This window comes from Vigna umbellata, chromosome 5 (genome assembly GCF_029865625.1).
Source record: "Vigna umbellata cultivar VRB3 chromosome 5, Vumbellata_1.0, whole genome shotgun sequence".
In the NCBI taxonomy this organism is placed as follows: Eukaryota; Viridiplantae; Streptophyta; class Magnoliopsida; order Fabales; family Fabaceae; genus Vigna; species Vigna umbellata.
Window position 1 is genome coordinate 65258602 of NC_142169.1, and position 15204 is coordinate 65273805.

Here is a 15204-nt window from a genome sequence, read left to right on the forward strand (position 1 = left end):
GTAATCTTATTATATGTAATAATTTTGGACGGCACGAAATAAATTATCTCCAAATAGATGTATGTGTATGGCTTGTAAAAATGATAATTAGTTAGTAGCTTAGTCTGTGTCATGCATTGTGCTCGGATAATTGCTTTACAAATTCACTATTTTGGATTATTTGTTTGGTTCTGTTTACAAATTTCCATATAAATATTTTTTTTTAAGAACAAGTGGTGTTTTTTACAACAACCTCTAAATATGAATTAATGTTTATTTTTGCATTTGAATCGTGTTGAACGGAATTTTTCGAATCTATAAGACAAAAACAGGAAGAGGGAAATGTTTGGATGGACACTCAGTTAAATATAACAGAAAAACAAACCCAAATTTAGTTGGATATTAAATCTTTGTTCGAATATCCATACAAGTGAATATGTACATATGCAAGGGTATAAGCTTAACGTTAAAAGTTTATAAGATCTTGATCATTATATAAAACTTAAGATTCGGATATTATTAAAGCTTTTATTAGCATAGCTATCATGACATAAAATTTAAATTTTATAAACAAAATACTAAATTATAAAAGAAATTAACTTTAAAAACACATTTCCTTTTACAAAATATAAATAAAACATTAAATTAAAATCTAAGTGCCGTAAAACCCTTCCCAAATAAAAATTGAAAAAGATCGAGATACTCCACCTCACAAAAACATTAAGGCAGAAGTTTCTTTCATTATATCCAGATTTATACTTCCATATATCATACACGTTTTTGTCACACATGCCTCCTATTTGTGCTTTCATTGTTCAGTTTAATAATTGAATGAAAAAACTATTTTACGAATTTGTGAATTTCAATTAATAGGGTACGTTTAAGGTCTCATGTATCCACACCTCATGTTAAATATACACATAATTTATTTAACTGGAGTTATCAGGAAATGAAAAATAACACCCGTAATTGTCACTAAAATAATCTTATTTTAATCACAAAAATAAAACCTCTCTTATAATACCTCAAGTTGAAAGGAGTTTCTACCAAGGATAGGTACCATCAAAATAGAGATACTCAAAAAGCAAACTCAAATAAAATAAAATAAAAAACTGTATGTATAATGACACCTCAAACTAGGATTATTTTTATGTACAACTAAAATAAATAAACGAACAGACTATTCCCATGCAAGGTTCAAAAATAGAATGAATTTACCTAAAAACAATGTGTTTACCTTATTTGCATCTAACTCATCCTTATTTTCTACGTCACTAGATTTTCTAGGCTAGAAGGCCAAGTGTTTTTTAAAGTGAAAAAGGTTGTCTACGTGTTTATTTAATTCCAATTTCCAATTGAAAAAAGAGATCGTAAAACATGGTAAGAAGAAGTTGTTGTCTTTGTCAGAATTCCTTTTCTTTCTACGTGTCAGAGAAAACCAGCTAAGAATAACTATGTTAAAGAATTTCATTTCGATGCTCAAAACTAAAATAAGTAATTAAAAACAAATACGAAACAGAAATTTAAAGTATTTTGACCCTGAATTAGGGCTTACAGTTTAGAAAATTTAGCCATCTCCTACCTACCGACCGTTATTCTGTTTTTTTTTTCATAAGCTTTGTGCATACAATTTTTTTTCTGGAGATTATTGTGTTGGTTGATTACAAATCTTTTCAAGGTTTGTAGCCAACCATCAACAAGGTCTCCGAAAATGAGTTGCTTCCCATGCTGCTGCAAATCAGACACCAAACCAACCTCTAACGGGGCAGTCTCCACCAAAGTTTCCAAAGGAAGAAGAACATTCAAATCAGTAGCTGCGGCTATGTCTCTTAAAACAGGTATGTCGTATGCTTCATTGCTGATATAAATATTAATCTTTTCTAATTCCAACCCCATTATTATTACATTCAAAACAATCCACTTTTTATCCTTTTTATTCTTTTAACCCTTTCTTTCATCGTAATGTTTATGCCAGTTTATTTTTTTTAATCATTTTCTGTCACTTTCTTTAACGTTATCTGGGTGGAGATTAGCCCTCCCGGCAGTAACATTTTTTCAGGATATAAAGATGTCTCGTGATGAAGATTTTTTTCTTCTTAAGGAATTATTACCAATTAATTCCTTCGTTTTGTTTGATTTAACTGTATTTCTAAATTCAGCTGAAATTCTTCCTTGAATGTAATGAATTTCCTAATTCTACGAGCATCATGCATGAAAATATCATATTGCATGTGAATGAATAATTTTATAATAACTGGGTGATCTCAAATTACAGGCAGCAGCAGGAACAGGCAAATAGACGCAGAGATAAGAAAATTTGGAATTGTAAAAAATGATGTCAAAGTATTCACATATGCACAGCTTCTTGAAGCAACAGACAACTTCAGTTCTGATTGCCTGGTCGGTGAAGGTGGATTCGGGAATGTTTACAAAGGATACATGAAAAGTGTTGAACAAGTCTGCCTCGTATTTTATCATCTAATAATGCTTTGAGTTTTACACAAGGTTGTGAAAATCTAATGTAAAGTATTTTGTGTTCAGACTGTAGCTGTGAAGGTACTGAACAGGGACGGAGCACAAGGAACACGAGAATTTTTTGCAGAAATTTTGATGTTAAGTATGGTTCAACACCCAAACCTTGTGAGGCTCATTGGCTATTGTGCAGATGACCATTATAGGATTTTGGTTTATGAATTCCTGGCCAATGGGAGTTTGGAAAATCACCTTCTAGGTATGATGACAGAAAATTCTGGTATGGACTTAGCTTTACAGAAACACATTGTATATTATGCAACTCTAACTAGATTTTATTGATGTCAGACATAGGTGAAGGTAAGGAGCCTTTAGATTGGAAGACCAGGATGAAAATAGCAGAGGGAGCAGCTAAAGGACTTGAATATTTGCACAGCAGTGAAGATACACCTATCATATACCGTGATTTCAAATCATCTAATATACTGTTAGATGATAACTTCAATGCAAAGCTCTCTGATTTTGGGCTGGCTAAGATTGGTCCTAAAGAAGGGATGGAGCAAGTGACAAGCAGGGTGATGGGAACTTTTGGTTATTGTGCACCAGAGTATGCTGCTAGAGGTCAACTCAGCACAAAGTCGGACATTTATAGTTTTGGGGTTGTGTTTTTGGAAATAATATCGGGTAGGAGAGTATATGACACTTCAAGAGCTACAGCAGAGCAAAACTTGATTGATTGGGTATGCTACAGAACAAAACATGTCCATGGTTGTCACTAATGTTCTCATAACACATAACTGAATTTTTTGTACTTTTTTTTTGGTATTTGTCAGGCACAACCTTTGTTTAAGGACAGAACGAAGTTTACTCTAATGGCTGATCCTTTGCTTAAAGGTCAGTTCCCCGTGAAGGGTCTATTTCAATCGCTTGCAGTGGCAGCAATGTGTTTACAAGAGGAACCTGAAACACGACCTTACATGGACGATGTTGTGACGGCTCTTGCACATTTAGCAGTGCACAAAGTTGGAGACCAAGACATAGCCGGAGACTCTATAAAATGTGCAGGCCATGTTGAATCTTTCAGAGTTCTAAGCTCTGCTGGATCCGAAAGGACGTAGTTCACCACACACAGTCTAGGATTACTGCAAAAATACATCAAAAATTGTTGTAGAAAGATGAAAGTGCTTGCATGCAATTCTGTCTTCGTAACATTCTACAGTTCCTTTTTTAGCTGTAATTCTTCCCTTATGGAACTGATATGAGGCTCCCTCTAATTCAACGGTGTTTTTGCGTTCAGCAACTTATATCGACTTTCTGTTTCTATTTCGTTTGAACATGAGGAGACACTGAGATCCTGAAGGACAAAACACTAACATATAAAGTCTCTTAAATGCTTTGGTATTGTTCTTCAGTCATTGAGTTTCATTAGAGATTAAGCATATAATATGTGAATGAGCGAAATTGTATCTGATTGAAAAACGATATCAGAAATATCTAAAAGCATGTAATCTGTCTTGTGTTCCTATCAACTTTATTTATGTTCCTCAGTTACAAATACTATTTTCGCTAAATGTATGTAGAACATGCCATCATCCATTTACTAGTAGAAAGCTGATCTTAAACTGAATCTGACATCTGAAAAGCCAGCAGTAATAAGGCATTGAAGCACAAGATGCGACAAAAAATGAAAATGACATGAGCATAAAATTTAAAAAAGTTGCCCAAGAGAGGCAACATAGCATGAAGAATAAAATGATATATTGTAAGTTTTGGTTCCCCACAAAAAGCTAGTGCACACTAACTCAAGAGTCACTTAGAGCTGAAAGCTGTTGATATCATTCCTGAGGATCCTGTAGCTGTAACCAGGAATCTGGTTTAACTGATTGCCTTCAGCTACTTCAGCAGCAGAACAAATTTTTGGAAGGAACCCACTTGAGCCTCTTCTCTTCCTCCTCTTCCATGTAGTTAGCAACTCCCAGAAACTAGGCCTTGAAATGGAATAGCTTCTGCCAGAAACCATGTCCACAAATTGTTGCTGAGGCTTTTTTGAGCATCCTCTTCTGTCTAACTCAAACATAGTGAAGTATTCAATTTCCTTCCTGACTAGAGATCCAATAGTGCCCCTTGTCCCTATAGCAACAGGAGCAGCCATTTCAACTGCACTAACTAGTTCTCATGGCACCACTCTTTATATATGATGCACAAATTTACTATTGAAACGAGTGAGGCTTCCACATGAAGAACATAGTGGTCGTGGTTCTTAATTTTCAATTTGGAGCATCCATCTTTTGGTCATTTTTAAATAGTTTATACTTAGTTGCTTTATGAAAAGCAAAAAGCATGAAATTTCCCATAATTGAAACTTTAAAAAGTTGAAATTATCGTGATCTCCAGTGCTTGATAAGGACTACTAGCTTGTTTTCCGGAAATAATACTATACCCTTTTGAGTAACTGTTAGGAATTCTGCTAAAATAGTTACCATATGGTGAAACACTCAGAGAGATTGGTGATTTTGTAGCGTTTCACGTCACAAACACATTGCAGTATTGAATAGTGTGGAACACATTGTCTAACCAAAGACTATTATTGCATTATTGGCAACAGTACTTGTTATATGAAATGGGGTTTTCTGTAACCTTAAATTCCTCCGAATTTCCTATGCAGAAAAAGAAAAGCACAAAAATCAGTGGTTGTCTTTTAATGTTCTTTATTTGTCAGGTCAAAGTTATTCTCCGCCATTCATGGCTTGGCAAGTGGAAAGAGAGGTCATTTTTTTAATGGTGTGACAGTTCTTTTGGGGCGTGATTGCTATGTTGTCCAGGGCAGATGATATTTCCATTTGATCATAAACAAATAAAGTGAAAGTGTTGGATTTCCTACCTAACATTCCAAAAATCTATTTTCAATTCAACTTCTTCTTCTATCAATGAAAAGCAAAAGAGGTATCATTCACTTGGATCGGACCAATTAACTCTACAGGGGATATGAAATGTAAATATGTAAGCTTATTCTCTCACAATTTGGAGGGTAAATGAGTTGAAACTCAAATTTTAAAAATAAATTTAAACACGTGAGTAGACTCAATTATTATATTTTTTTAATTTTAAATTTTATAAATTTCTCGTAAATATTTTGTGAATAAATTATATTTAATTGCATTTTTCAGGAGAATTTTACAATAGTATAAATACGTAAATTTAGTGACTTAAAGTTATTTTCTCAGTTTTTTTAATGGGAGAGGAAATTTTCAAATTAAAAAAAAAAATTAATGGAAGGTTTCAAATCTTATAATAAAAACATGTAATGGGAGGTGCTGAAAGGCGAAAAAATATGGATGAAAAAAAATGATAAAAATAAATATAATCCAAATTTTTACAGGTGATACTTTCAAAGTGTGTTAATGTTAATTTAACAAAATTAACAAAATTAACATTGAAAAAGAAATATAAAAATGAAAAAAAAAATCATATGTTTAAATATAGAAATTAAATTATTAATTAAACCTAATTATTATTATAAAATGAGAGTAGTATAAATGTAATTATTAATACCAATAGGTGAATAAGAAATAAGATTGTATTGAGGAATTTGTATTGCTTTTTAACTCATCTTACAAATAAGTTAATAACTATAATTGTTCTTATAATGGAAAAAGATGACAATACAAAAAGTTAGGTAGAAGAGATTTCATCATAAAAAACAAATATATTAAAACAAATGGAATACTGGAATCTATATATAAATAAAATATGCACAAAAAAGAAAAGGTAAAATTTTGTTACCATGTACAAAATGCCCTTAAAGCAAATGGTTTTCCTTCCTTGTTAATTATTCTGGTATTAGATTTATTTAACTTAAAACTGATTATTTGATGTTATTTTCAAAGTTCTCGAACCAAATTATAGATGTTAGTTAGGGATATCAAAATCCCTTTAGCTTTCATTATACTAAAGAAAAATGTTTTGAAAGAGTCCCATACTTTTGTACATGTAAAATCATAACAAGAAAAAAAAAACTCCAGTTTAAAAATAAAAAACAATTATACCTTATCCATTGTTATTATAGTGGTATTTTGGTTTTAGATACGCACGTATCCTTTTTTTCGCTTTTCAACACTTTTTCACTGTTATTCTTTCAATTTTGATATTCTTTCAACATAAATACATTTGGCAGCATGCAAATCTTGAACTACAGATACTCTGCTATTTATTCATTTATTTACTACAAGATTTGAAGTTATCTTTTATATTGTTATTGTTTTTTATTCTGCATTATATCATAAAACTTTTTAAAATATCATTTTTTTTCATAATTGAAACTAAAAAATTTAGATAAGAGAGAAAAATTAAAGTAAATAAACTTAATTTACCAAATTTGGATAGGAAGAATTTATGTATATTTTTTTATTATTATTTGCATATTTTTGTTAATTATTCTTTAATATTTTCTTAACTAGTTCACTTATTCATCAAACTGCATCAAAACATTTTGCACTTTGTTTTTAGATCGTTCTTTCCTCCTTTCGTTCTGTTTTTCTTTTGGCCGTTTCTTTCTTTTCTCTATATATATGCCACAAGATAGTGTTTTTAGAGCTTTGGAAATAATTATAAGAAGTAAATTGTTACAATAATAATAGAAGAAATCTGGTGACGACTCTCACGGTGACGTAAACAGATTGTGTTAGTGCTTAGCGATAAAACCAAACCGTATTTTAAAAGGCAAACAAGTTTGAGTTTGACTGTTATAAATCATAAGTTCAAACATCACGTTATGTTATATTATATTATATTATATTATATTATAATATTCCAAATCAAGACTTTGACTACCGCCCCATTTGAGGAACTTGCCTAAACCACCTAAAACCGTGTACTTGTACTCTACTTTAAAACTAATTACAATTTTATACTACTCACAAAATAAATAAATATATTTGTTATCTATTTCATGTAGATTAGACTTAACAAACCTTTTAATTCAATTATAAATAGAATATATTATACATTTTTTATTAAAAAATAAATAATCAAATTTTTTGGTAGTAGGTCATAGCTTAAAATTATGTGGGTAACTGGAGGTTAATTAGAAATAAAAGGACTGTTGTTGTCCAGATATGTTGCTTTCGATCCATACGTTTCACAACTGGCAAAGAACAAACACACATATATTTTGGCCCACCACACCAGTACAATACAATTTAAACATCTTTTTTTTTTTAATTATTGAATAAAAAAAATTCAATACTTAAAAAAGGACATTTTTTTTAATTAGGCTAGTTTATCTAAATGTTGGTGTCACCTACAAAATTTTCAGAGTTTTTAAATTATAGTAAAGGGAATTGATAAGGTTTGAAGTGCGAGATCAATGGAAATTATGAATTCTGGTTCTTCAAATTCCAATCTCTCTACATGACAAAAATATAACTTTTTTGAAGACTGAGGATGAATACAAACAAAAAGACGACAATGGGTAATGGGTAATGTTGGATATTCTTCTGCCTCGTAACAAAATCACTTTCAAAAGACTTGTTGGTAAATGTTGGCAACATGAAAGAAAATCCGTGGCTACATGTGATAACAATTTTATTAGAGCCACCTATATTTTTATCTTTTGAAGCATGAAGAGATTCCTTGCAACACTTGCTCATGTTGTCAACTTCAATGAAGGAATTAGAGGTTATTCTTGTAGTTTCATATTCTAGAAAGTCTTTTTGGGAATTATGTTATTGGGGTCGTAGAAGAAGATGAATTATTATCACTGGTTCACCTCTTGTTGCTTGTCTTGTTCATCAATCTAGAAATAGTAATGTAGGTTATACAAAGTGTACCGAACCCACTCTTTTCAGTTTTCACCATTGTGTGGCCAGATGGAAAAGTTCATTGTAGTGGTCAAATTAAAAAGTGGTAATTGCGGCATTATTAGGCAAGGTTGTTACAAGTCAACATGGATTACGATCAAATGTTGTTCAAAAACCAACCAACTACACCGTCCAATGGTCGCATCGAACATATGCATATAATGTTAAATGTCCAATACTTCGTTCATATTATAATTATGTGAAAACAACGTCTTTTTTATGGTTCAGATTGTGTGGAACTGTGTAGAATTGAAGAAGATCGTGAATCGTGATCCAGTCAGCATATATATCCAATGACGTGACCATATTGCAATGGTGTGTAGCTAATCAACCGAAACCTCATAGAAGAGTCACTAGATTGAATAATTTTATCAAGGACCAATTGCAAGGATTTAACTTCTGAAGTGACGTGCAAAATGAGAAAATAGAGGATAACTTTGCTGCTGATTTCAATTAAAATACTCATAAACTTGATCAGATGCATATACTACACCCTTATTTTATCACTTCATTCATTTTTTTCAATCTAGGATAAGGGACAGGACGCAGAAGGATCGCTGGGTAACATCTAAAGTAATCTAAATGCACTTCAATATTTTTTTGCCACTGAATTGAAAAAATTTCTTAAATCTTCCTTTATTTTGCTATCTGCAAATGTATACTCAATAGCATTCCTTGACAGCTCAAACATTTCCCTCCTTCCCAGCCCTAGTAATCAATTAATCAGGCATGTGGTCAGCAAAACCTGCTGAATTAATTAAAAAGTACTGCCTGCAAAAGAAAAGTGAAACGTACCAAATGAATCAGCAGCATATTTGTATTCCTCGGTGAGACTGGTAGAGAACACACCCGAGTCATCAGTACACAGGACTAAAGGATGTTTTGCTTTGTACAGATCACCTGCATCAGAAAGATCATGAGGTTAAGAGAGGATTGATTATTTTAAAGCAAATCCCCTCATAATAAAAGTTTGTATATAACTCTGAAATTACTTTACAAGTGTTTGAGAATAAGATTATGATTACTGCATAGACTTTTAGCTTAGTAGCTTATTTGGCTAGATATACCTAAGACATGTTGGTGATAGAATAGAACCATTAACTTCTTTTTAACCCACAAAAGTGAGATTTGATCTCCAACAAGAAGAGATGAACTTCTATTGCAAAATGTAAGAGCATTACGTGCTGTAACCACTTTATGGAAAGTCAAAACAGGTCTTGTTTGTTCGTGTGTGTCCCATGAACACGTTAAAAGGTTTGGTTCCTTAAAACCAGGACAGAACTTTTGAAGAAAACGGACGAGAGAAAACGTCTCCCAACTCTTTCTGTTTTTTTGTTTTCAAAACACTGTTTTGAAAAACAATTTCATCACTTATATAGATTTCCGGGGAGAAATTGATTTATGGGAAATGTGTAATTAATTTAGAAAACGATTTTTAAGCAAAAAGTTCTACTCTGACTTCTCCAAAAGTTCTACTGTTTATTAATATTTTTTCCCGACATCAAAAAGAGAAGCTAGCCAAAATCCAAAGCCACTTTCAAGCATAGAGCATCTTCGTTATGAAGTTAAAAAAACGGTCCCTCCATTGATTCTATATTTATGATCACCAACTTCAACTTTAAACAAATAGCACCTACCGAAATGGTGAACATCTATGGATCGAATAGTCAGTGTCCTAATGTTTGATGTCAAACAGATTTCAACCTGAAAATGGTGAAGAAGATGGAATAAATAATATGAATCTTAGCTGGCTATAAATTGCGAAGTGATAATGCATTCAAACTTAACATGGATCAGAAGCCTAGAAGTGTTGATCAGTGAAGACATAACCTTTTTTTTATCTGAGGAGTTCCCAGTATATACATAATATTTTTTATTGTTATGTATGAGGAACTTCTTAGATCATACAACTAAATTCACACTTGAAATTTCTCTTTCAACTTGAATCATAATTTTCATTTTCTAGTTTATTTAACGATAAGGGTGGTGAAAAAGTCAGACCGGAATCTTGGACGACTTCAGCTGTCTCCAGTGTTCATCCTCCAAGTGACAAGCATGTCCAATCCTTTGGGGACGAAAGTCAAGCATATTTTTTATCTCCACTGAATTAGGTACCTAAAATCACTTAGTCGGAAAAATAGACCAAGTCAGGAAAACTCCCAAAAGTCACAAGTAAGAGCTATATAGATTGGCTCACCTCGCCACAGTGAAGTGTTACATAAAGGCCTTGTTCTCGAGCAAATTTCAATGCCGGCAAATACGTGGCCCTACGGAAGTTAAGAATGGGTTAGAATAAGCATCGATTTTCAAACATGAAGATTCATTACTACAATCAAGCATTGGATCAGTTTGATGTACCAATCACCAATATTTGGATTTCCAGAGAGATCAATTCCAACCACCCCAAATGGCCTCATTTCCAGTGCAAGCTTGACCTACAGCAAAGAAATGTAACATTGAAAGCCAGCACACGACAAGCTGTAAGTTTTTCAAATTACTTGCACATATTGTCTTACAGTTTCCATTGCTGCTTCTGCTGTCTCTCTTCTGTCAATGCTCAAGAGAAGCCTGACATAGATTCTTTTTCTCACATGTCCAATTGCAGGTACAGAACTAAAAAGACTCTTTGAATCTTCACAACGCGGAACGAAATCCACGTCAACAGAAGTGATTGATCTCAGACCTTTGATAACAGCTTCAACATAAGAGCGTTTGGTCATTCCCACGGAATCATTTCTCTGAATGGTGGAACCAAAAAAAAACACTTTCTTCGTCAGATCAATTGTCACAATCAATGGAAACAACAAGAACACCCTGAATTATAAATCTTCTTCGGTTACCTTTGGAGTAGTCCTCAACTCAAGATAGACAACATTCTCTGATGCAAAATCCTCAATAACCTGCTTTCAAGTACTATTATTACTATTGCTATTATCGCTTGTTAAAAAGAGAAGGCAATAAATGAGGCAAAAACAAAATTTACGTAGCAACCAAGCAGCCATACTTCTCTGGTAATTCTAGTGACAGTGTTGTGATCAGTAGTGAGAATGTGGATTAGGTCAAACAGCTTGAAAACTTCAGCCACGGAACGGTTGTCTGTATTTACAGCAACACAATTAACATCAGTGTGAGCATGAAGAAACAAAAATGATTTGAGCTTAACAGAAATAGGAGTAAAATTAAAATAAATAATAATAATGAAAAAAAAGGTCCGGCAACAGGTATGCAAGAAGCCAAAAGAAAATTAAGAGAGCACCTGAGTAAGTGGTGGTGGTGGCATATATATGTATATGTACTGTTTTTTAATAAAAAGATAATTGATGGATGGTTATGTGAGTTGGTTGGTTTATCCAGGGATGAATTATGTGGTTTAAGTTTGGAAGAGAAGGCTTGGAGAGCATGTGGTGAAGCGTCAACATGAATTGAAAATGGAAAAAGGAGCACATTGAAAGAGAGACAGGGTGGACAATTAACGAAAGAGCAAGCATAGAAAAACAGAAAGAGAGGGACATGTTTGTTGGCGGTCTTGTCTTTTCCAGCAACCAAACAGGAGAATAAACAAGAGAGGCATACATACATTTCTTGATGATATGTTCCACTTCCGAGATATCTATGACACCCTTTCCAATCAAACCCTCCGTGAGTTCTCTGAAAAAACAATAACAATAATGGTAATCAAGTTCAGATTGTGCATCCTGAGAGAGAGCAAAAAGAAAAAGTAAATTGAAATTAGATAGAATAAAAGAAAGTTACAGAAGTGTGGAGTCTCTGATGGATCCATTGAGGTGAGCATGCAGTTCAACCTTTGGCATTGACAAACACCACTCCATGTTTCTTTTCTTCTTTCTCTTTCTCTGCCTTTTGGCTTTGCTGTGTTATGAATGTAACTGAAAGACAAACGGTGGGTTTGGTTGCTTATGTATATGGCTCACGCAAACCAATAGCTCCACGACTTTTGTTCCCAAACTCCAATCTCTATTTTCTCCATCACTAAGCTACACCGTTTTAATCTTATTCTCTCATTAACTTTCAATTTTCATTTTAATCATTTTTATTTTATAAACATAATATATATTATAAACATCAAATTCTAAATATAATTAAAGGATGACCTTTCTCTAAATTTTTTAAAAATTTCTCTATAATATAAACATAAATAACTTTGAATTTACCATAAAATAAAATGCTAACAAATGAAATATTTAATATTATAATTATGAGTTTAATAATCATGTACCATTATAAAAAAATGTTTCTTTTAAATAATTATTATCAAAAAAAGGAAAAGTAGGAAAACTTGGGAAATGATGCATTTAAAAAAAATGCATGAAATAGCCGTTAGTTAATTTAGTATTTGGTAAATTTGATGTATAGAATATGAAAAACAATATGCATGAACGGTTAGTTTAGTAAATTGTGCATTCTATAGTTCTTTTTGACATAAGTATACCCGTGTCTTGAGGTTATCTCGTGTAGGACCATGATAATCTCGTGTTGAAATGTTTTGAAAGTTGTAATTTTAAAGAGCGATTTCTATTTTTTTTTCCTCTAGATATATCATTAAAAAAAGGTTTACAAATTAGCTGTTTTATTTCGTTAAATTGAATATTATATTTTAAAAAACAAAATTTCATTAAAAGTCAATCCTTAGTCAAATTCATGCATATTTTACTCCAATAATAAATTATAAACAATAAACATATTAGTAAAATTCAAACATTAAAAAAATAACAATGTATGCATAAATTAATTGCATATAAATTCTATCATATTAATTTTTATTAAAAGGTGTATTTTAATTTATATAAAAATGTTTATGAACTATTAATTTGGCATATTTTTCAGTGGTAGTAACAGGCATGACAACGTAAAAGACAGCATTTACCCCATCAATCTCTTAATTACACGCAAAAAAATGGAAACTTTGATCAAGAAAACAGTCTAAAACACCATGCTTCGTGAAAGAGATGGATTCAGAGAGAAAAATAAAATAAAAAACCCACAGCAGACACTTGAAAAACATATAAAGAAGGAGAATTAAGAAGCTGAAATGAAAGAATAAGCAGAATTTTCTCACATGGAAAGTTTCTGGCAAAAGGAACAGAGCAGAGTAGAGAAACTTGGTGAGATTCAAAGCCACACCAAACAGAGCACTGCTTTTTAAAGCCTCACAGAGACGCAAGAGTTTAATAGGCTACACAGTTATACATGATAACCAATCAAATAATATTTTAAATAATTATTGTTAAAGTTAAAACCTAACATACACATGTGATTTACAAATTATAATTGAATCTGATATGCAAACTGAGAAAGTGTGTATGCCTTGTTTCTTCTTTAAGAGGAATGCATGAATCATTCAATCCATAATAAGCATGTATGTGTTCATTAAATTACAAAAATTAGGTATACATTTAATATTTATTTTATCAATTATTTTTAACACAAATTTCAATAATTAATTTGGTAGAGAAATATTGTTATTCTATTAAAATTATTAACTTATTAACTCTGTGTCTTTGTGATTATTATTGATAAAGTTAACCTTTTAGAGGTTTTAAAAATATAAGGGATTCAAAGAGATTTCTACTTTAAACTAAAGTTAGAGAACGCTGATAATAAATTGATTTATATAGTTAATATGTAAAGACAATACGATTTTGTATAAGAGTTTTGGTTGTCATATTTAGTTACATAATGTTACTAAATTAAAATAATTTCATTGCTTGGTAAAATACATAATCGTATAATTCTTTTTAGAGAAATAAAGTGCCTAACCCACTTTAAAATAATGCTATAAGTTCTCAATTATTCTTTATTTTTGTTTTAAAATATAAAAACTTGGACATGTGTTTCCACTTGTTATACGTAGATATACATGAATAATGTATTCATAGGATGAGATATTAACTTTTGCCTTTTAAATGTAATTAATAGTTTGGTTTGTAGGCTCGCGCAAGATATCAATATGCTAGGAAACGTCAATATCTGAGTTCTGTACTTTGGGAATATCAATAATAATTATTATTTTAAAATTTTCAAATATTTATTTATTTAAAAGATTAATGTATTTTACAATTTTACCTACTTTAATAGTGTAATTTTTGTGGTGAAATAACTATAAAAAAATATTTTTTTCTTTAAAGTTTATAGTTTGTTTAACATAAATAAATTAGAAAAGAAACAAAGAAGATAAGAAGATGCTTACTTCCCCTCTTTGGATTCTTTGTATATATGTAAGGAAAATATAAATATAGAGTTGTCGCGTTTTGTTTTTTCTTCAACTTGAGAAAAAAGGATAAGAAAGAAAGTTTCATTACTAAAACTTTTAAATTTTTTATATTTGGTAAAAAAAGGATAATCTTATAAATATTTTGTGGGACTTTAGGAAATTTATAAGACTTTTAAATTCGTTATATTTGGTAAATAATAATCTTATAAATATTTAGTGGGACTTTATGAAATTTATATAAAAAGTCTACTGGAAACTATTTTCTTGCGAAAATTTATAGAAAATCTTAAAATAGTATCGCAATATAAAAAAATTATAGAAAATACTTAAGTAATTTTATTTTACATTTTTATCAAAAAATATATATTATTTATATACAGACATTCAATATTAAAGATAATATATATATATATATATATATATATATATATATATATATATATATATATATATATATATATATATATATATTTTATATCAAACAATCTTCTAAATTATAGCCTCTTTCTTCTTTTTTATTCTTTCGTAAATAAAATAAACAAAGCTAAATTAATAGTAACTAGTTATAAATATTGTATCTTTTATAGCAACATAAGAAAAATATCCACCTATGGAATGTATCATCGTTTCGTGTAATAAGCAATATTGGTATGTTATTCTATA

The 15204-nt window shown here is 31.0% G+C and overlaps 3 protein-coding genes across 3 annotated transcripts; 1 reads left to right on the plus strand and 2 right to left on the minus strand.

The window, feature by feature from the left end:
- Positions 1-1453: 1453 nt before the first annotated feature.
- LOC124832708 (putative serine/threonine-protein kinase PBL23) lies at positions 1454-3755 on the plus strand. The gene is made up of 5 exons (XM_047306984.2): positions 1454-1817; positions 2255-2436; positions 2521-2710; positions 2800-3191; positions 3285-3755. The coding sequence occupies exons 1-5, from the start codon at positions 1691-1693 to the stop codon at positions 3567-3569; spliced, it is 1176 nt and encodes a 391-aa protein (XP_047162940.1). The 5' UTR covers positions 1454-1690; the 3' UTR covers positions 3570-3755.
- A 269-nt stretch (positions 3756-4024) lies between these two features.
- Positions 4025-4722, minus strand: LOC124832729 (uncharacterized). Its single transcript, XM_047307007.2, has one exon. The coding sequence runs from the start codon at positions 4601-4603 to the stop codon at positions 4265-4267; it is 339 nt and encodes a 112-aa protein (XP_047162963.1). The 5' UTR covers positions 4604-4722; the 3' UTR covers positions 4025-4264.
- A 4012-nt stretch (positions 4723-8734) lies between these two features.
- LOC124832692 (N6-mAMP deaminase-like) lies at positions 8735-13543 on the minus strand. The gene is made up of 12 exons (XM_047306966.2): positions 13387-13543; positions 12063-12196; positions 11887-11957; positions 11314-11405; positions 11150-11209; positions 10826-11047; positions 10668-10744; positions 10507-10576; positions 10311-10424; positions 9947-10013; positions 9105-9209; positions 8735-9017 (listed from the first exon to the last, which is right to left on the minus strand). Exons 2-12 carry the CDS (start codon positions 12137-12139, stop codon positions 8899-8901), a joined length of 1074 nt encoding a protein of 357 aa, XP_047162922.1. The 5' UTR covers positions 12140-12196; positions 13387-13543; the 3' UTR covers positions 8735-8898.
- Positions 13544-15204: the final 1661 nt, after the last annotated feature.

What these genes read in the sequence shown, in the direction of transcription:
- LOC124832729 (XM_047307007.2), bottom strand. Translation starts at nt 4,603, where the DNA reads ATGGCTGCTCCTGTTGCTATAGGGACAAGGGGCACTATTGGATCTCTA.
- LOC124832708 (XM_047306984.2), top strand. Translation starts at nt 1,691, where the DNA reads ATGAGTTGCTTCCCATGCTGCTGCAAATCAGACACCAAACCAACCTCT. An exon ending in GGCTATGTCTCTTAAAACAG is followed by an intron (nt 1,818 to 2,254) that starts GTATGTCGTATG and finishes CTCAAATTACAG; the next exon opens with GCAGCAGCAGGAACAGGCAA. An exon ending in ACATGAAAAGTGTTGAACAA is followed by an intron (nt 2,437 to 2,520) that starts GTCTGCCTCGTA and finishes TTTTGTGTTCAG; the next exon opens with ACTGTAGCTGTGAAGGTACT.
- LOC124832692 (XM_047306966.2), bottom strand. Translation starts at nt 12,139, where the DNA reads ATGGAGTGGTGTTTGTCAATGCCAAAGGTTGAACTGCATGCTCACCTC. An exon ending in AGTTGAGGACTACTCCAAAG is followed by an intron (nt 11,048 to 11,149) that starts GTAACCGAAGAA and finishes TCCACCATTCAG; the next exon opens with AGAAATGATTCCGTGGGAAT. An exon ending in AATCCAAATATTGGTGATTG is followed by an intron (nt 10,577 to 10,667) that starts GTACATCAAACT and finishes TAACTTCCGTAG; the next exon opens with GGCCACGTATTTGCCGGCAT.